The 22,426-nt window shown below is 41.2% G+C and overlaps 1 protein-coding gene across 2 annotated transcripts; it reads right to left on the bottom strand.

Annotated features, from left to right (window-relative positions):
- Positions 1-5,338: 5,338 nt before the first annotated feature.
- Positions 5,339-9,673, bottom strand: LOC134060310 (uncharacterized). Of its 2 annotated transcripts, none has more exons than XM_062516971.1 (6): positions 9,382-9,673; positions 7,092-7,203; positions 6,897-6,944; positions 6,333-6,487; positions 6,125-6,221; positions 5,339-5,793 (listed from the first exon to the last, which is right to left on the bottom strand). In XM_062516971.1, the coding sequence occupies exons 1-6, from the start codon at positions 9,384-9,386 to the stop codon at positions 5,470-5,472; spliced, it is 741 nt and encodes a 246-aa protein (XP_062372955.1). In that variant the 5' UTR covers positions 9,387-9,673; the 3' UTR covers positions 5,339-5,469. The 2 variants fall into 2 exon arrangements, with proteins under 2 accessions (XP_062372955.1, XP_062372956.1); XM_062516972.1 differs by having other exon boundaries at positions 6,333-6,484.
- Positions 9,674-22,426: the final 12,753 nt, after the last annotated feature.

The raw sequence follows: 22,426 nt of genomic DNA, 5'->3' as shown, positions 1-22,426 counted from the left end.
AACCAGGCTGTTACTGGTTAACGTGTCTGAATATGAAATAGGGATGGCGAAAACTACAAATTTTCTTGACCGACCACCGAGGCTCATTAGCCGGTTGAAACCGGTTAACCGGTTCGTTTAAAATAAATTATGCTATTTGAAATAACAGCCACGCAATTTCCCAACTCTCATCTCTCTGTCCCCCGCTCATAGGCTACACACAGCCCCGGCGCCGCCCTTTCACTCACGTCACTTTTTTAAATCCCCTACAGCGCCAGTTTAGTTTGAGGAAGTGCTAACAATAATAACGAAAGATGATCATTACCTTATCTGTTACCATTGATGACCCTTCCTGAAATGTAGATGTAATGTCTTTCCAAATCTAAGCCCATCTTATGCGGAAAGTTGCCTAGACTGCAACACGATAAAACCAATGGATAAAACAGCGCACTTCCAGATTGCAAAAGACGCACCGGCCACCGCTGTGACCTCGTGCCAAATGTTTTTATTGGTTTATTACTTAGCCTAGCCTACAAGCAGGCAAGTTATGAAAAATTGAGTGTGAGGGATAATTTGTTAACTTCACGAAAAAAAGATCTTCTTGGAATGAGATGGCTAGCTGTAGTAACGTTTAGTCCACTGTCTTTAGGCTAATTTAAAGATGCCTCTCTTTTTTTTTTGTTAACCGACTAGCGACAACTTTGGTCGGTTAACGTGGATACGGTCAACCATCGGTCAAACAGTCACCGGTTAACATCCCTAATATGAAATCGATTTTGGATTGGTTGCATGTGATAAAAGCTATGCCATTTCCTGTCCATATTCAGAATTAGAAATACTGTACACCGGCAACAAGGCACACACACACACACACACACACACACACACAGACACACACACACACACACACACACACACATATATACATATATATATATGTATATACTGTATGAGCAATTCCATGCAAAACTGTCAAGTCCATAACCCCACACAGCGTCAAACTATGATGTGGATGATGATTTCTTAAAAGTTTACCATTTCGCTCTTCTTGTTTGTACAACATATTCAATGACATTGTTAACTTAATCATTTGCATTATATAAATGTAACCTATTTTTCCACCCTTATGTCTCAACATATAGGCTACTATACACATAGTCACATTCATAAACATAAACAGGATCCTAGGTTCTCAATTTGCTGGACTCACTGTCTACCATAAAGTTAAAGAATAGTAATAACAGAAGAAAAGGTAAGAAGATGTTGATAGCGTGATTAACTGTGTGGTGCCTCCACTGAAGAATGTCTTTACCACTGCCCTGGTGGAAATATGCAAATCCTCAGAAATGTCAAGTGACTACTGTTACTTCTAACTGCTTTGATATAGCTTATCCTACATGAAATACTATGCAATGCAAGCATCACAAAACATTTATTTTATCCTTTGTTTTTAACTCTTAGAATTCAGTTCAGTAGGCTATGACATAATAAAATGAAAGTACAAAAACAGTTTTTAAAACCCCTTTTTAAAAGTTCAACCTATCACTTTCAATGAAATCTCAATTAAGGATTACGTAGTTTTAGATAGTAACTGTGTGGTAATAATTCACCTATACCACCCATAGCCTAAATTAATTAAATGTTTACTATGAACAATAGTTAAATGAAACACACAGTAATACTTTCTATAACACTTTGTGTTGGATGTAATTCATTGAACCTAGAATTGTTAACTGCTATACAATAAGTGGGCCAAACTTCACAGTTTAAGTCTCCACACATAAGCTTGCCTACTGAGTCTAAAAACATAGCTCCCACTTTCCTTAGCTGGAGGGGAATTCTGAGATTTCTCCCTAAAGCAGAAACTATTATTTTTACCTAATTATTATTACTATTATTATTGGGAAGGTTATAGGTTTGCACTGATTCAGGTAGGGTAGTGGCACTATACTGGATGGTATATCGGTTAGAATATAGGACGGAGAAGAGATGGGGTTTAACTTTGTATTGTTCCAGCAGAGACATTCAGGATTCCATACATACAGAGAAATATAGGTAGATGGCTATTTATAGATAATATATCTGCAGCATACAGATATGCATTGAATACTAAGCTCATTAAACTGAATTGTAAGCCAGGACACACATACAGCAACGGCAACGCTAACCCCTTCAAGAAAGAAAAGAAACCTTTTTGTTCGTGACTACAGTTATGTGGTCAATAACGCCATCTAGCGGCGTAAACGGTACTGTGTAATAGCGTTAACTCGCACAGCACAGGTACAAACTTCCTCCAGTCGGAGATTGTTAATGAGGGCTATCTTTTACTGTCTATGGGGCTGGATATCTAAGGGAAGAATCCGCACACTACAAGTCTTTGTGAAAATAGCTTTACTGGTAGCTAGCTTTCGGTCGTTAGACCTTCTTCAGGCAGAGCACTGAAGGCACTGTCTATGGGGCTAAAGGACTGTATGGATTGATTGATTGTGTTGCTTGGGTGGCGTCAGTTAGAACCAAAGATCATACAGCGCTAGAATCTTTGGTTAGAATACTGGTTGTGAAGCAGTAGTTTCTCCTTAGTTTCTTTATTGAGTTTTCTTCCACCATACAACAGCATGAATAAACTTATAATGTATAGTGGTCTGTAAAGAACCAAATAAACTGTCATTAATATGGTCACTAAATAAACTGTATCGCTATCTCTCATTCTATAAGCTCAACTTCTCACACAAGTAACACAGGCTTCCTTCATTTCAAAGCTAATGCTCCGTTTAGCATGCTAAGTCCTTGCATATCAACGTGAAAGATACATCCCACTCCCAATACACATGACCGAAGGTTACGGTCACTTACTTTTGTTGTCATACACGCACACAACTTCAACTTAAGGTAATTGGCAGTAAACTCACTCAAAACTAACGTCATGAACTTCACCAACACTGTGGTGTACTACTAGATAACGTCTCTAATGAACTAGCATGAGGCTGCACGAGAGGGCGTCACTAGGCAACAACACCTCAACAGAAGAAGAGTACAGAGATGCAAGACTAGTCTACGTCCTTACAGTAGAAACGCTAAACAGTAGATTCTTAAGCTAAACACATGAAGTATTATAATTTCAGAGAACACTTACAGTATATTACTTCATGGAAATCATGTCAAGAGCAAGTTTAAGTGTAGCAAACCTCTTGCATACCAGTGTGAATTAACGATGTATGTATCAAACTTACTTTTTGTCAATGATCGCATCTCTGAATGTAAAGGGCTGGATTACTCAGGATAACTGCAGGAATTGTCTAAGGGTAAATTAATTATCTATGTTTTTTGTGCACAGCCGTCTGCTCATCATCACAACAGAAAACAAAACTTAAAATCCTCAGACAGGGCGACCGCTCTACTTCCGGTATTTCGCCGAATTTGGGAGTGAAGTTTACCCAGAATGCTCAGGTCAATACAAATCATCCAAAACACACCGTCAGTATGAAACATCGTGTGATTGTCGAGTATATATACCAAATGAACACAGGCAATGTCTAACAGCGCGTAAGTCCGTACTTGCCCCTCGGGGCCATGGCATTGCTTAGATCTACCAGTCTCAGGATGAGACACCCCGATGCGGACCTTCCTAGAATCACACTCACATTGTACCGCTGCGGACAATCCATGTCACCCAATGACCAATTGAACAGTGGAAGTCAACTATCATTCCATAATGAAGGTATGAAAATACATGAAATGACTCCATAGTGCTGTGAGAATTACACTAATATGTTTTACAAGAATGGCCTCGATTTGATTTTTTTTTTTAAATATCAACATTGTATCTTAAATCACTCTGAAATGTCATTTCTGCATGACCTAAGCAATTTAAGATGAGCTATTCTGCTTAATAGTATACATTCGCCAACACACACGTTTTTGCTAATTATAGAGCCATCGACAGACCGAATAACACCAAATTTATTGAGGGTGCTTTGGATGGGGTCTCAAGTCATCCCACCAAATATGGCTTTCATACGTCACAGTATTTCCAAGATAGGCACACTTCCTGTTTGGCGGCTTCGCTCGCTGAATTTAATTGGTTGTCACAGGCGAACGCTTGGACGTATGAAGGCGAAATCAAGGCGGTTGATCCGCCTTGGTCTGTAGATCACGCGTGCCAAGTTTCATGACGATCGGAGGAACTATGCGGCCAGAGTTGCTTTACTTTGACTTTGGACAAAATTCAAAATGGTGGAAAATCCATCATGGCGGAAAATGACGTCACATAGTGCGTTGGAATCAGCTGAGTCAGAGGATTCCAATGGTATAAGTTTTATAAAAATCGGCCATACGGATCAAAAGTTACGGGCATGAACGTGTTTTCAATCTTTGACCAGTTGGTGGCGCTAGAGCGTGAGAGTGGCGAGCATGAAACCTGGTGGTGTCAATCAGGGTAGTCTCCTCTATCAGCATACCAAATTTCATGATTTTATGTCTTACGGTTTGGGCTACAGGTGGAAAAATGTGTGGGCATCAGCGCTCAAAAATCGCTTTTCCATTCATTCCTATGGGAAAAAATCGACCGGAAAAACTGGAATAACGGGAGAACGACATGCCGTATCAAAAAGCTGTATACAAGCCACCATCCTCGCATCAGGACCCACGCGTGAGAAGTGGAACGGCGTCTCTAGCTCTAAATCCCTAGGACAAGATAGGGAGACAAAAGTTGGACTTGAGATAAATAAGTATATGAAACGCACGGATAACAATAGTGTGCTTTTGCAAGCACACTAATAACACATTTCATCATAATGCATATAAATATGAGCACACTTTCACATAGAATATATTGTGAACACGTAGAAAGCCAAGGCTTATAGCAGCTGCAATGCTAATGTAACTGTAGCTAGCTGGTACATAGCTGTGCAGTATTTACGCTGAGTAAACCTCCCTCCCAACGCCCTATGGGACATGCTAGCAAGAGAGCTACACTCTCAAAAAAGATGTGTTGGAAACGACACATCTTTAACACATCTGCGTGTTTATATAAGGACAACACAGGTTGTGTTAATAAATGTGTTAAACCATTTTACACAGTGACTGTGTTAAAATATTTAACACATTAGTGTGTTAAAGACAACACAGTTTGTGTTAGTAAGGTTTCATTTATTTATTATTTATTTTTTTATTCATTTTATTCTAAACTGGTCAGTGAACCAAAAAAATCATAGTATGATATTAATTTGTTTTATTAATGATATTAAAAATATTTCATTACATTTAATATACAACAAATCTTACAGTATATCATGGATTTATGTTATCAGACAATCTTTAATGTTAATTACTTTAAGTCTCTTGTCCGTTGGACTGAAATGCATGTTACTGAGAGAAAAAAAAAAATTGAAATGTTCTAGGAAAATATGAATGACCTCAAAAACAAAATAGACAGGTCATTTTTTTAAAAAATAATTCTACACTTGGGACAAATGTACACATATGTATTTGTTACTGCATAGCCTGGAGCTTTGAAATGAGCTCCACAACTTTAGCTCTCTTCCCACTAGAGAGGGGCACTTCGTAAACACTCTCAAAGAAGTGAAACACAGATGTGAGTTGGGCAGGATATACCGTATTGCAAATCGAAAACATTTTAAAAAGCTTGTCGATGGCGTAGGTCAAACCATTATCCTGCAGTGGGATGGCAACTTTGTCGTTTTCAGCAATGATGATGTATTGAGCAGTGGTGTTGGGTTGACCAATACACACAAGGTTGGGCTGGCGTGCAGGAGGATTTTGGTTGTCCAGAAGGCTGGACATACTGGTTCCAATCTGGGGGATGGGGGTGGGGTGAGAAAAAAAAGGAATTAGACAAATTGATAGTTACGCATTCATATGCACATTATTATACTACACAGCAACTTTTGTTTGCGGGCCACATACAATCTAAGTTGCCACAGGCCAATGCATAATTAGTGCAAAAAGAGTCTAGATACAAGCCGTCTAATGCTACACGATTTAATGACATTGTATTGAAACGCTGATGTGTGATAGATATATTATGCTCCTGGATCACCGGAAAAAAATGTGTTTTTAAATAGTTTTTATAAATCATGAACAAAATGTGTAGATCTGTGAAAAAGAAAGGGAAAGGGCTACTTACAAAGCCTTCATTCTCATCTTCCATCCTGACTCTCAGTGACGGGAAAAGCGTAACCACACACCTCGCCAACCTGGTTTTGTCATCAGTTGCTGGATAACTGATAATTTAAATAAGTACAATTATGTGTATTAATTATAATGTAACAGGGCATTAAGACTACAAAACAGTAACCAAAGAGATGTTAATGAAAAATGGTACATTAACTTACAATCCATTTCTCTCAATCAAATCACTGACACCAATTTTAACAAGGAGCTTTCTTGACGTCTCTGAGAGCATTCCAGAAGCTTCATAATCGGCCAGAACTCTTGCACCTTTCCTCTCAAGGAGAGCTTTAAGCTTTTCAACGTCAATTGGACCCTGCTGCAGAGGAAACAAACAAGCACACAAAACAAAAAACACTTTAATAGACAAGACATTTTTTTGCATATTTGATATAGCTGAAATGCTGCTGAACATATGCTTTATATAGATGCATTGTTAGTCTAACACCTACCTGTTAACTACTTGGATCAGCTACATTTGGTTGTACAACCTTCAAAAGGATACACTGGTTCTTACAGGGTAATAAGGATGGGTATATGGGTAACAAGGACATATCAATGCTCACTATTCATTCATTGTAGTGGTTTTAAGTATTTGTTGTTCAAGCGTTTATGAATGTTGGTAATCAATCCTTTATTTATGCCCATTCTGGATTAGTTAATTATATTTTTAATTCAAAATCTTTGTTTAAAATGCCAACATGACATCTAAGCCTTGATGTACATACCGTAAGTTGAGTTGCCGTTGCAGCCACAGATACATCCGATTGTTCGGCCTGAAACATTGAGTGCATACATTTAGAGTAGTATTGTCTCATGGCACTTTAAAGCAAGTAAATTAGTTCATGCATATTATTGATAATGCAAATTCAACACTAATGTACATAATAATGTATAGGCCTAAATAAATAAACCATACATACCAATACTGATGAGCCACAGAACTTAAAAAAAACTTGAAACTTGTCCATGTGTTCATCGCTGTCTGTGTCAATGGAATATGTTGACAAGCAATTTTGGGGGCTCCATTTACAGCTGTAACAAAGCATATAAATAATTAACATTTCTACATTACATCCCAGTTACATGATTTATCAATGCACACACAGCATTTAGTTTTCAATGGTTTAACACAAAAGTGAATTGCCTTTTTCTGGAACTTAAACTAATTTCTTAGGAGTGGAGAACATATCTCTCAACAGTATGTTATTCACAGTAGGCATAGTAGGCATAATTTGAGATAGATAAGATGTACTTAGAAAGTAAATTAAACATAACGTCCATGCTACTGAGCTCTCGAGTTTTGTCTCATGGTTAAGTCGCGCTGCTCAGGACACTTTGACTAGTGACTAACATCATGTGACAAAAAAAGAGAGGGGTTAACCTAATTAGTTAAAGCCTACCAAGTCCTAAATTACGTGACAGACACGAATGAGAAATGACCGAAATGACAGTAACAAACTCTCGGTCACCCCCAGAGTTAGGGAAAAAAAACGGTTAGCGTTTTTAGCTTTAGCTTAGTACAGTTGCTGTAAATGAAGGGTGTCAGCTAGCAGATGTCACATTTCCAGCGCAGCAATTAGCAATCGAGCTAGCTAAAAGACTACCGTTGCTATGGCTTCACCAGGGAGCTAACACTAGCATGCTAATGTTTCTGATGTTGAAATTAAGGTTGTCGATGTATCTTATTTGCTGGAGTGACATGAAGACTGCAAGTAACCTTACCTTCTTTGCAAAACAACATCGATATGCAATATTATTAGGGGTGTGAATCTCTCATGTGAAAGACGATACGATTCGCATCTAGATACATTGTCACGATACGATTCAAAAAAAGATACATGTTAATAGCAAACGATTCGGTACGATTCAATTCGATGCGATTCGATGCAATTCGATGCGGTTCAATAATCGAAAGCATTCTGAAAGTTATTTTTCATTGTGCACATTCACTTTACAATTGTGCACATTTTACATGATCAAGTTAATGGTTATCAATAGGACAAACAACTTGATGTATGAACATGACAAAACATTTTATTGTGAAAAGGTGAGGTTTTTCATATAATATTTTAGTAATGGCACACACTGAGGACACCATAAAGAAATAAACAGAAGAAACACATATCTCTGTATATGTTGCATAAAAAAATTAAAGACCAAAGAGGTGTCGTTACAAAAGAAAATAAAGCAGTGCTTTGCCCTTGGCCTTTTCTCATGTAAAAGAATAAATGATTCTCTGCTTATCTCCCTCAACAATGGAATTCTCTTCTCTGATTGGCTGATGGGGTGGCCATTAACGTCGTATAACCTGCTACCTTTGAAGTAGTTCCCGTATCACACTTGAATATTAATTCGCCAAACTCGTTGCGAAGTTTAAATGAACTGTCACGTTGCATCCAAGCTGAAATACAGACGTGCAGAACCATAGTAACATTGTAGCATATGACGGAGGTGGATTGTAGCTAGTTGGATGCCATGTAGCCTAGGCTATAAAAGTAGCGATCTTTCAAAGTTAAAGTTAATCAGAATCCTGGGATATGCCCGCTTGACAACGGGAGAGATAGAACCAGAGCCATATAAAGAGACCTTCTCTTTTGAAAAAGCCAAACGACTTCCAAACTTTGGATTTAAGTTTCGCCGGCGCGTTGAATATAGGTTCGGAGTTGTCAGAAATCTTTTCTGAGGAAGACTAGCATTCCTTCAGGCACGTCCAGGGCACGTTTCGTTGGAATGGATAGAAGAACGTGATAGGCTATGCCATCTTTGACCAATGAGAGGCTGTCATTGTTCTCAAATCAAAATTGGGATGCACACAGCCACGCACCAGGCCAGGAAATCGAGTATTTAATAAGAGACGGTCAAGTCAGAAACGTTTGCGAATGTGAACCGATTTGTTTCTTTAAAATCGAAACAATAACCGATTCATGTCATGAAAAATTCGAAACGAGGCTTGATGCATCGATGTAGTCGTCTTTTACAGGTTAAAAACGAATATCGATATGTATCGGTTATTTTTTACACCCCTAAATATTATGACTTTACCTCAGTATCCCTTGACAAAAGGGGCTTGTTATAAAGTTCGCTAGCTTGTTAGCAGCTATAGACTTCGCTGACGTGTGGCTTCATTTGCCCAAGCTTATTATAACATTCATGAAGGTTTATTTTTTTAAAATGGCAAATTATATGACATATCTCAAGACAGTAACTTACCTCATGCACACATCCACCTTCCATTTGAAAAATGTGACTTCTTTATAACCTTTCAAGGCAAGTAGAGCAGCGAAGCAGTGGACAGCCAGTACTGCAGCATAGAAATTAGAGAGGCAACGAACTAACGGTCGTGTCGGGAAGAGATGTGTTTGGACAGTAATTTAACACATGATTGTGTTGGCTAAACATACCCAAGAATTTTACACAAATTCAACATAAATGACACAAACTGTGTTAGAAGTGTGATAACACACAACATGTGTTACTGTTTTAACACATGATTTTTGAGAGTGTAGCAGCCTGGGCGTTTAGCTTGACAGCTAGCATTGCTTGACTACCGATCTGAGGTGTTGCTGTTTTAAGGTTCGAGTCTAGGTAAATGCAAAGCTGACACAGCGCAGGTTACACTGGTGTATAGTTATTAGATTGTTTATCACTCCCTAAACACCATTTCACTTCTGTCTCTGTCTTCTGTGCTCTCATATTTATTACCTTAATCAGAAAAAAAAGTCAGACTCTGTGGTCTTCTCAAAGGTTCATCATTGGCCTACTTGTTTTAGCTGACACTTTTATGCAAAGCATCTTGCACATGTCTTATTACAAGGCCCAGTCACCTGAGAACAACACAGGGTTAAGTGTCTGGCTCAAGGGCACACCCCAGAATTGAACCCACAACTTTTTTTTTTTTTGCCTACTCCATAAAGTTTCAGCTGGTCACCGTGAAGCTTATTTTTGATCTGACATTGCCATGGAAAACTCCTGGCAAAAGTTCCTCCTCCTGGCAAGAAGAGAAATGAGGCCAGTGGCCCTTCACCAACAGTTTTTATTTCCAATTCACCACGGAAACAAATATTGACACAGAATCTCTGCCCATATATAATTATGTGGGCTGAGCCTATAGCTCACGAGGCTTACATGGCACATCCACCCAGCTGCCACGCCATGGCCTGAAAGATTGACAGTGTGGGGTTGTGTCCTCTCTCCCATCTGCTTGTCTGGCACGAGAAGAGAGACGCAGACAGAGAGAGAGAGGGGAGTGGGTAGGAGGGAGAGAGAGAGAGAGAGAGAATGAGAGAAAGAGGGGTGGGGAGTAAGAGCAAGAGATAGCAGGAAAGAGAGAGAAAGAGAGAGAGAGGTGGGGGGAGAGAGTAAAAGAGAGAGAGAGGAGTTCATGACAAATAGATAGAAAGAAAGAGATAACAAATGGGAGATATATCCACAGTTAGACACACAGATGGAAAGTGAGGGGGAGAGAGCAAGAGACAGAGAAAGATAGAGCAAGATAGATGGAGAGAGATAGAGAAAGAGAGAAAGAGAAAGAGAGGTAAAGCAAGGAAGATTGAGAGATAGAGAAATGGAGAGAGGTAGAGCAAGAGAAATAGATAAAGTGAGATGAAGATAGAGAAAGAGAGATTGAAAGAGAGAGAGTAGTGTAATAGATAGAGAAAGAGAGATTGAAAGAGAGAGTAAGAGAGAGAACAAGAAAGATTGAGAGATAGAGAAAGATAAGAGGTTTAACCAGGCGGCGTCCTGCTGCGTCCACTCTCCCGTCCCCCCCGTCTCATGCCCTTCGCATGGAGGCCCCGCGTCCACCCCGGAGCCCTTTGTCACCGCTCTCTTTCATGAGCGTGACCTTGTTTTGAGTCAAAAATAAACGCTCAACAAGCTACTCGGGTGATGCGGGGGTTTTTTTTTGTCCTTTTTGTTAGCGCCGTCTGCCTGTCAACGTCTTATTTCATCCTGAATGGATTGAATAAAAAAAAGACCTCACGACCTTGCCATGTCATGGGTATGTCAAGGCATTGAGACATCGGGGCAGTACTGTCGCTTTGTCGCCCACTTGAGGTGTATTTTCTTTGCAACGTGCACATAAAAACATGGCGTGGTGTACTGTGTACAAACTGGTTGCACTTGGTTAAAACCACAGACTGCCTGTCACTGGAGCTGAGAATGGCAATTAGCGCTTTTCCATGTCATGCATATGCATTCATACAGTAGGAGGGTCAGGGGAGAGTGTGAGTGTCATGTAAAAAAGATGGGAGGAGAAGCGTAAAATGGGCCTAATTGGGTATGTATGTATGAAAACTGCCCATGAAAGCACACGTCTGTTTTGCAGTGAAATATCTCTGCCTTTTAAAAGCAAAGTGTTAATCCAAATTGTGGATTTCTTAATGTGTCATTAAGAAAAACTTTCAAAGACAACAGAATCACTATTCAGAGAACCAGTTTTATGTCTTTGTACCGTATATCATAAGCAACCTTAACTTCCATCTTCTATAGCCTACGTGCGCAAGTACAGTAGTTTGAGTAGAACTAGCCTACTGCTCTTCATTATCTCCCTACTTGTTGACATCTCATCATGTATCGTATTATTTCATGATCGCATGATTCCTTTTAATGTTGTCATCGCTTCATTTCATTCAACTGCGTTTGTGATTGAAGTATGCTGCTCAGTTGTAAACGTTTGTAAATTGTGGTAGGGCGTCCATAAAGGCACTGATTACCCGAAAGACGGCAGGTTTGAGAAATACCACATAAACCGAAGAAGCTCAGTGTGTGCTTTCTGCGGGTTGGCCTTGATGCTGATAAGGCTGCTCGCAAATCTATACATCTGACCCATTGTAGGCTATGTACCTTGTTATTTGTCTACTTCTGTCCTGTGGAAATGGTCAAACATTCAGACAACGTTTCCTTTTTAATAATTGCAGTTAAGTTGCTCATTGTCAAAGGAAAAAAAAAGAAAAACAGTCCAGACTTGAAGAAGTGTTATGGCATATGAAGGGCTTAAGTTTGTTGTCTTCCATTTCCTCCTGTTGCCATGACGTTTATTGCAGCTGTTTATAGTTTAGTGCAATCTGTATGAGATGTATAGATTGCATGGAGATTTGTGCACAGAGGCAGATATTGTTCATTGTTTCCTCAGAGTTACATCATTATTTTAGTTCTTGGGGCATCTTTTTTAGCAACCAAAACAAAACATGAAAAATAACAATATTAAAAAAAAGACATATTGCACATTTAATTTCCTTATTAATTAAATGCAACCACACTACTGGAGCTCATGTTTTTGCTCCTCGGAGAGGAAGTGAGGTATGTGTCAGCAGAATGCGCTTTTTTTTAATCTACAAACTGCAGTGGAAAATCCTTAAACTCTCCAATGACTAAATAATCAGATAAATAATCCTTATTGATTGAGTAGACTGCACTCATCATGATAAGCTCATAGCCAGGGGGTCAGGATTTGACTGATTAGCTTCACCGATTAGCAAGGCACTTCCTCGTCGCCATTTTCTAGAAATACATCATGTCCGGTGCCGTTTTCCCATAGTTTTCCTCATGCTGATTGGTGGCTGTTCCACTCTCAGCTCATGCACGAGCTTAGTGTGGGCACGAGCTCTCCTTCTGTACCTTACGTCAATCAGTAACCTGGCACTTAATTGGCTAAGTAAAATGGCACCGGAAACAATCCCCTTGAAACGCCATGTTGAAGCCTGAAAAAATCGTTCAATTTTGGCAATTTTCACTAGCCTAGCATTCCCATTGAAATGAATGGGGGCGAGACTTGTTCTCTTTCTCCAGTTCTTATAATACCTCCATGCTCATAGCAGTCTTCATTATATGAGACAACAAAGACAAGACACATGGTAAACTTTCAAATTAAAAGTCTCCTGTGATGCAAATAAAAGCGCACTCAGAAAGTGCATATCTCTGCTATTGTGTAGTATTGTGTCTAGGCTGCATTGCCTTGTGTAACAGGCTAACAGCCATCAAGCCAACAAAGAGTTAGTTACAGGAAATGATAGATAAACTGCAGCACACACTTAACCTCCATGGTGAACGTAACTTCATTGTGTCTCCGAATTGAAATGAAAGGCTAAGTGCATTGTCAAACAATGTGTGAGATTCTATCCTGTCTAGCTCCCTGATGTTCCATTCACTTCAGGCTTCTAAAAGGCATTACCGGCAGTATGTTTAACTCTTACCTAATCTTTTCAGAAGTACATCATACATATTGTTTGTTGTAAACACTCTCCCCTCGCTCTCTGTGTATTACAGCGGTCGTCCATGACTGATTCATGCTGTCTGCTGCTTTTTCTAAAGGGTATGATATACAGTAGGCCTGCACAATTACTGCAATCTCAATATGAACGAATGCATTAACCTAATCGCAAAAGCTACAAATAATAAATTACAAACATTAAAGAGACATTTGGGATATTTAGCTGAATCAGTTCATTGACATTTAAAAATCATATTACAAATCGTAATCGCAATATCTGTCAGAAAAATCGCAATATATTTGATATTTTCCTCAAATCGTGTAGACCTATATGGTACAGTTTGTGTGGTATTGCTTGGTGGTGACTTTAATGGGCCTTCTTGTTCCTGTATATCTACAGTATATTCCTTGTGTTTGACCTACAGTAAGCCTGTGCACTCGACCCTGTCCTTTCAATCCCGTGTTCTCAAAAGATTGGATTGTACATGTACAGTTCCAGACATGCATTTTGGACTTGTTGGATAGCACTATCCTGCAAATGTGATTTGAGTTTAATTTAAAGTTAGACTACTTTCCTGCTTCTTGGCCTGTAACCGCATCATATCACAGCCTATTTGCGGCTAAGTTGTGGGGATATAATTAAAGAGATTTTTCACTTCTGGTGTAAGAGACGATAAGCAACTTTAGGGTTGTCAACACGTCTTCTTCACAGCATATTTAAGGCGATACGAGTCACAGCAGAGGTGGACTTCAGTCAAGGCAGAACATTAATTTATGCGTCGGGGAAGGGAGGCAGATTCACCTGGACACTGCTGATGACTGTCCTCAGTGCGTAGTTAAGACGCGGAAGATATGTCGTATCAATCATGTCGTTTTTATGCTCCAACTAATTTTCGGTTCAGCTAGTTGGCTCATTTTTATGATTCATAGAGGGACACTATATTGTACTTTATTACCGTGTTATGATAATTCTCAGCCTCACAACCACCGCGATGTGGCTTCTCATTTTGTTTTGGGTGGAAAGCTTAATTTCTCGCTCTTGCTAATATGGGGATTTGATCAACCCCATGGTTGGCCATCCATCAAAGTGATGCTTTTAGTGCAAAAAAGAGAAAAAAAATGTTGAAATCCTCAAAGTGCAGTAAATGTGTCAGCCAGAAGATGTGGAAGACTGTTAGACACTTATTTTTTAATCATCTTCCCTGAGCACTGGGCAACATTTTTCTACCCACCCCCCCTCCTTCTCTCCATCTCTCCTACTCTCTCCCTCATCCTCTGTGTCTGTTTGTCTCTCTCTCACTCTCTCATTCTCTCTCTGTCTCTCTCTCTTTTGCTATCTCCTTCTCATTCTTTTCCTCTTTCTCTCTTCCTCTCTCTCTCTCTATCCCTCACCCCACACCCAATATCCTTCATCTTTTTCCCTCTTCCTCTCATTCTCTCTCTCTCTCCCTCTCTCTCTCTCCCTCTCTCCCTCACCCCACACCAATATCCTTCATCTTTTTCCCTCTTCCTCTCATTCTCTCTCTCTCTCTCTCTCTCTCTCTCTCTCTCTCTCTCTCTCTCTCTCTCTCTCTCTCTCTCTCTCTCCCTCTCTCCCTCGCCCCACACCAATATCCCTCGTTCCAGTATACTGTAGCGAAGCTTAGCCTGGCCTGGTGAGAAGTGGGCCCCTGTGTGCTTGCGCATGGATTTCCTGGGAAGCATTTTTTACAGAGCCGAGCGCTCACCGCCTGCACACGCTCCGAAGGCCTTTTTTCCGTAAAACACTGATCTCATAAAAACCCCGCTGTAATTCTCTCGGCAAACAGTGAAAGAAAACGCACGCTTTAATTGGTCCATCGGGGGGGGGGGAGACGGGCCATTGAACGGCTCGCCGCAAAACAAGTTGATCCCGACGCAACTCCTCCATCAGGCCTGGACCCGTGATCGTGTCCCAACTGGCTGATTTAGCGGGAATATCTTTCAGTAGCCGCTCTCTGCCGTTGGTGCATCTCTTGTAGCAACCAGCTCCAGGTAGCAAATAAAGATGTAGATTGATAGTCTTTACTGTCCTAAAGGGATATGTGTGTGTGTGTGTGTGTGTGTGAGTGTGTGTGTGTGTGTGTGTGTGTGTGTGTGTGTGTGTGTGTGTGTGTGTGTGTGTGTGTGTGTGTGTGTGTGTGTGTGTGTGTGTGTGTGTGTGTGTATGTGTGTGTGTGTGTGTGTGTGTGTGTGTGTGAGTTTGTGTGCGCGTGCGCGTGTGCGTGTGTGTACAGTATATGTGGGTGTGTATGATTACACATCATTGTTCCACTGTAAAACAGACGGTAGGCTCTAACACTACATAATCCCAACACGTATAGCATAAATGACCTGCACTAGACCTACTGTAGGACGCCTTTGCAGATGTGATGTATGAATGCATAGATTCAGTATCAAGATTCTATCGTGGCAGAACTAGGTTGTTATACAAACATGAGACATGGTCCTCATTGGACTGCATCTGAAATGGTTCTAGATTCTTCTCCCAGACACCCCCGACAGATTTGGTCATCTTCCATTTGCAAACCTGAGTGAATTCATCTGTCTTGTCCCCACTGATTTCAGTCTCTCGTCACTTTAAAAGTGATAAGATGGATTCGCCCACCAGTGCTTTGACACTGAAGAGGCTCAGCATGAGATACTGTATCTGGTCCACATTAGCTACAGTATGTACCGCTATGGGCTGCCATGCCCTGTGAGCCTGAAGCCCAACTCACACCAAAGATTCCCGACTTAGACGAGACGGAGTGGCAGCGATGCGAATTAGAAGCTGCACGTACAGTAGTTGCAAGCCGTCGCAAGCCGTCGCAGAACATTAAACATGTTGAGTCGCAGTCGCAAGGTTTTAAAACGCCGCGGCTCGGCTCGGCTCGTCTCGTCTCGTCGGGAATCTTTGGTCTGAACCCTGCTTGAGGAGTCACTGTTCTTGGGTCAGTACAGTACAATGCTTAGTAGTGTGATCTCTTCCCCCGGGTGTACTGTACAGTAAAGATCTTTGGTATTATTGAACAAAAATATCTCCGTCCTCTTCTTGTTCTCGGGGGAGAAACTTCTGTGCTAAGCGGAACAGGAGAAAGTAGAAGTTGCAGACATCAATGTGGGACAAATAGAAGCACGAATGCAGTGTAGGCATTTCTATATACCAGTGTGATATAGTGCAACACATTTGCATATAGGAGTATCCTTCAATGTTGCTGTTGTTTATAGCAACTATAAAAACTGGGCCATCATAGTTATGCAAATATGAGATATGTAAGGCTAAGGCTTACAGTATTGCAGTCATGTTTGCACCTACCAGTATGTAAATGTGTGAATGATACTGTAATACTCCTTTTTCTGAATCTCAGGACAGAGACAAATCTGCTGTATTTTTTGGAAGGGAGTGATATTTATTCAGGCTTCCAATCCAGCGCTGAAATATGTCTAGCCCAGCGAACTTCTGGCTCTTTTCTACGGAGAGGGGGGAGGGAAAAAAGGGCGGCATATGCAGAAGCATGCGGCTGACACAGCAAAGTCACAGACACTGAATAATTTCTCACGTAAGACATTTCTCTCTCTCTCTCGCTCTCTCTCTCTCTCTCGCTATCTCTCTATTTCCTGAAGGTAGACAACACCAAATCCCATATAAACAGAGTAACCTTAGTTTATTTCAATCCAACCTCCCCCTCCCTCCCTCTTCCCCTCTCCTGTTGTGTCCCCATCCTATTTAGTAGGATTGTGCTTTGCTCTCCAGTAACAAAGAAAGCACTGATGGAGACAGACACTGTTTTATACGATAGACAGCATAGGGGAGGCTGGAATGAACATGTTAAGGTAAACTAAACATACTGTATGCTTCAGGGTTACTGTAGGTTTCATGGGGAAACAAAAGAAATGGAACATGTTTAGGCAAACTATGTTTCAGGGTCATACAACAATCACCTGAAAGATGTGCATAGCTGATACCATTTCATCCGAAGCCTTGCTCCATAAAATACATGTACAGTGCACTCCTTAAAAGTACATTACAGCAATTGCATTGTGTTTATGCAGCAATGTCTAAGAATATTTATGAGCAGCCCAAAGCATTGTGCTGTCCTGCACCTCAGAGACTGTATAACATGTTATGGCAGTATCGACAGTATGCCACAATGCACTGTATGCACTGACATTTTATGAATGCACTCAAAGTATATTATACTGTGCTGTACTGTATGTACAAAGAGCAATGCCAAATGACCCTTTTTGCAATAAACTAGACTTGCTTTCACTACTGTAATGTAGAAACAAATAGATTTGAAAGTGATTTATAGTTTCAATGTACACAATATGTGCCATAGAATCACCAGAATGATTTCTTTGGAGTATCATCTCCAGAAAGGAACCTTAATATACGCTGTCAGTCTTACACAATACTGACACTGGACACTGGGCTATGAGTTTAAAATAGCCAATTCAAATATGATAAACCGTGCTTAGTTTAAATGAAGGGATGTCAAGATTCCCTAGCGCTTAAGGAAAATAATTGTGAATGACTAATCCACTGAAATTATAGCGGAGGAACTGGTAATTTGAAGCAAATCAGTTTTAGGTGGAGTGGTGTGTGTGTGTGTGTGTGTGTGTGTGGGGGGGGGGGGGGGGGGGGGTGTTAGCTGAGAGAGTTTGTGAATTATGACTTTATGAACATAATCCACTCTTGTAAATTAGCGCAGCAATTTTATTAAGCGTAGCGCTCTCCACCTCTAATTCCTTACCAAAGCACTCAGTGTGAAATGGCCCAAGCACTTACGGAGGGACACACAGGCACTGGGGCCGCATTTGAGCTTAATCTGCTCGCAGAAAAAAGTCTCGGCGTAATGAAAAAAAAAAGAGAGAATAAAAAAAACAATGGCAAGAAAATAAAAGAGAAGATTGGGGGCCCCAGAGAAATGCGTTCACCCGTTTGTCTGGAGAATAGCAGGAGCACATGAGGACGTTTCCTCAGGTAACCCCTCGTACGCGGGAGGGAACCTCTGAGGGCTGGTGATTATACAAGGTCCTCTGGGGGCTGGTGATTGGACAAGATCCTCTGGGGGCTGGTGATTGGACTTAATAACTATAATGATAATAATAATATCTGGGAAATATAGCATATTTCAAGACGTCCAAGGTCACTTTACACATACTCTTAAAAAACGGAGACCCTAGAGAAAAGGCACGGATTTAAGAGGTTCTTAAAGATGCCCAGGGGGCTGTGGTGGACAGCTGGTGACACTGTGAGCATGGCAAATTTGGTCACGCTCCTCCTGAACTTCCATTCAGAATGCTGTTAGTTGTCCATGAGACTGTATAAGATGCTGTGTCTGCTCACAAGCCAGTTACTGATGTGTTTAAATTCCTCTCAAGCCTGCAGGTTTGGAGTGAAGTGCTGCAGTTGCTTACAAGACAATAGCTATAGTGATTTAATGAAGTGCTGTTGTGGCTCATGTTACAGTGTTAATGTAACAGTTATAGAGTTATGGTGTTAGAACTTTGGAAGTTTGTGAAGTGTTAAGGTTGTACCAAGAGCCTTCAGAATTTTGTGAATTGTTACAGTTCAATCAGGGGCCCTTGGGATTTGGTGAAGTGTGTAATCGAATCAGGTGCCTTCAGGAGTTACTGAAGTGTTACAGTAATATCAAGAGCCTTCTGAACGTAACATAGTGTTACGGTCATATCAGGAGGCTTGGGAAGTTAGTGAATTGTTACAGTCGAATCAGGGGCCTCCGGAAATTAGCAAAGTGTTAAGTGACATCAAGGGCCTTCAGCTGAGTTAGAAAAGTGTTGTACGGATATCAAAAGCCTTCAGGAGTGAGATAAGTTGTTTAAGGAATACCAGAGACCTTCGGAAGTTAGTGAAGTGTGTAGTCATATCAGGGGCCTTCGGAACTTAGTAAAGTGTGCAGTCGTATCAGGGGCCTTATGAAGTTAGCCAGTCGCTGGCGGGTTCAGGCAGAGAGCCTTTTTTTAGTTTCCCTGAGTGGAATATGGTCATGATTCATGATTAGGCTTGTCAGGCCGGAGCAAATAAATAAATATGCATGTTTAATGACTACGCCGAGTCCATTCATGGCTCATTCTAAACAGAAAATCCATACATTTCCATTTCTTGGACGTCCATTAAGACGTGATTTTTCTTTTTCATTTTTTACCCCCACCTCCACCTCTTCTCCACCACCTCCGCCTCCTTCTTCCCACCTCCTGTCGGTGTGGTTTTCTCTCCCTGTAGAGACGTTTGGGCAGACGCTCATAATGGAAATTGATTTTACACTTTTATGGAGCCATTTAGCCGCGATTCCTCCGGCCGCGCTGGCATTTATGGAAAAGGTTGGGCGCAGAGGCCCCAGCAAAACAGTGCGCGCCCGACGCCCCGCCGGATCCATCTCGCGGTGATTACGAGGCCGGGGCGCGCACAGCCAGAGCTCAGCCGGAGCCCAGCCACAGCCCGGCCGTATCTACACCACCTTTCTTTTACTGGATCTTTCCACCGCCTCTTTCCCACCAACACACTCGCACACACACACACACACACACACACACACACATAGGGCTGTGTTTGATGGTGGTGAGCACACACTGTAAGGCTGTTTAGCATCTGCTTAAGCACAGTGGTGTGTGTGTGTGTGTGTGTGTGTGTGTGTGTGTGTGTCTGTGTGTGTGCGTGTGCATGTGTGCGAAGTGAGCTGGATTCCAGAGGCTGAGATGAGACAAAAGGAAATGAGTGATGTCTGTGTGTGCGTGCCTATGTGTATGTATGCCTGTGTGTGTGTGTGTGTGTGTGTGTGTGTCTGTATGCCTCTCTGTGTGTGTGTGTGTGTGTGTGTGTGTGTGTGTGGGTGTGTACTGTGTGTGTGCTTGTGCGTATTTGTCAGGTGGGAGTGGGGGTGACAGTGTGGCAGAATTGCAGGCGTGCCTAATATAACAATCGATAGACCATCGATCAGGAGAGTTATTAATTAATTCATTATTACACAGGATCGTTTGCGGGATTGATTGCTTTCACAGCTGATGGAACACAATTATGCATCGCATAAACACTTGTGTGAGTGCACACACTTACACACACGTGCACACACACACACAAACACGCACACGCACACACACACACAAACACGCACACGCACACACACACACCCATGCACATACACACAATCAACAATGGCCCACCCATCAATTCCTTCTCTCAGTCTCATTATCTCATTGTACATGCAATCATTTTTCACTGAGCGCTCCCATATCCTCATGATGTGTTATATTAGGGGAAGGTCCTCCATCTGGTACGATGACAGTCCAAATGCCCCCTCCCATCCATTCATCAGTCTATCAAAGGCCTCTTTGTGAGACCTTTTGCTCTCTATTTCACTAAGCCGTCCTCTGTCTGGGTATTAGGAACAGAAGCAATGTGTTTTTAAAGAAGCCTCTGTCACCTTAACTGTGTTTAGAAGACGGACTTGTGCTTTGTCTTTTGCATGTGTATCAGCGTTACCCATCACATGTGAAACACCAGGTGGGTGTGGGGTAGTTCTTCAGATGTTATATCTATCTTTCTCTCTCTCTCTCTCTCTCTCTCTCTCTCTCTCTGTCCCTCTCGGCACGCGCACACTCACACCACACACACACACACACACACACACACACACACACACACACACACACACACACACACACACACACACACACATATAGAGGAATGCAAAGGCACATACTTCCATAAATGCTGAGTTCACGAGATGAAAATAGTTCAAGGAGACCTCTTTTTTTCTAAAAAGAAAAAAAAAAACACTCTCTCTTCTCAACTTTTCATCATTTCTTTTTTTGTCATCTTTTTTGTTGCTCTCTATTGGCTTGCCTCACTTCTTCCACCTCACTGCCACCATTGAAAGGGCTTCTATCACTGGCTTAGTTTACTTGTCTTAATAAAGCTCAGTGCACTGTGAAATTCTTGGACTTTGTGTTTTGAAGGCCTATGGCACACTACCGTGCTTTTACCGTCCCTCGTGCACACCGCGCAGCACTGTAGTCAAAAGCATATGCTTGTACTGTACACGACTCTCTGGGGAAGCCTGTTGTGTTCGTATCGACGAGGGTTCTCAACGTTTTCTTTCAAAATGGCCGCAGTTTCAGTTAATCCCACATGTGAAATGCAATGGGGCAGGTAGAGTCCTGGGCCTGGCAGCTCTTGGCACAATTGTCGTCCTCTTAAAGGGAGAAATACGGATTTCAATGTTGGACTTCTTGCTTTTAATGATGTAAAAATCATCATTTTACATCATTGAAAGCAGGAAGTACAGTACTATTCATGGGTTTCATTGAAATCCATATTTCTCCCATCTCAAGGCAAACTGAGGGAATGATGCACGACCATTCAAAAACATGACTGGTTTTCTAAAGATACAAAGCTTAATGTTAATCGGTGAAGTGTCCCTTTAAGGGCCGCTCAGACCAAGAACTATTACTATAATGGTATATGAAAGAAAGTATAACGATATGGGCGTCCACACTAACAAATGAGAAAGAAAGGTCTCATTTTATGTTTATGCATGTGATTTCTAAAATCTGATGAATTCTGATGGTCTGTTAGTTTTTTTTTTTTTTCTTTTTTCTAATCGTTCTCAAAACCACTCTGAAAGTGATCATCAATGATAATGTTCTTCATGTCATTATCGTTAAAGTTTATGTGCAGACGTTGACATTTATATTAGCTAGAGCAAGACTTTTTGGCCATTATCGTTGTAGTCATCTAGATGGGAACGACCCTTTAGGCTGAGGGGGGATAAAAGGGTGGACTGTTTTTTTCCGGAGCCTTCCAACGCAATATGAGGTTCAGTCTTAAAGAGTTCGACTCTTTTGTGTTAATAAACTTTTCTTGCACCTTCTCTGTCCCTATAGGCCCCAGTTTGCAATCAGCTAAGTTAAATTTAGCTAGGTGTTAGAAGTGTTAACAACTGTGACAGAGAGCCAATTTGCAGCCTCTCGATCACAAGACTTGAGCTAAAGTTCTCACCCCTCCCTGTCTCCTCGTTTTCT

The sequence above is a fragment of the Sardina pilchardus genome, chromosome 16, assembly GCF_963854185.1.
Source record: "Sardina pilchardus chromosome 16, fSarPil1.1, whole genome shotgun sequence".
Taxonomy (NCBI): domain Eukaryota; kingdom Metazoa; phylum Chordata; class Actinopteri; order Clupeiformes; family Clupeidae; genus Sardina; species Sardina pilchardus.
The sequence above is the reverse complement of the archived record's forward strand: the minus strand, read 5'-3'. Positions and strand labels throughout refer to the sequence as shown.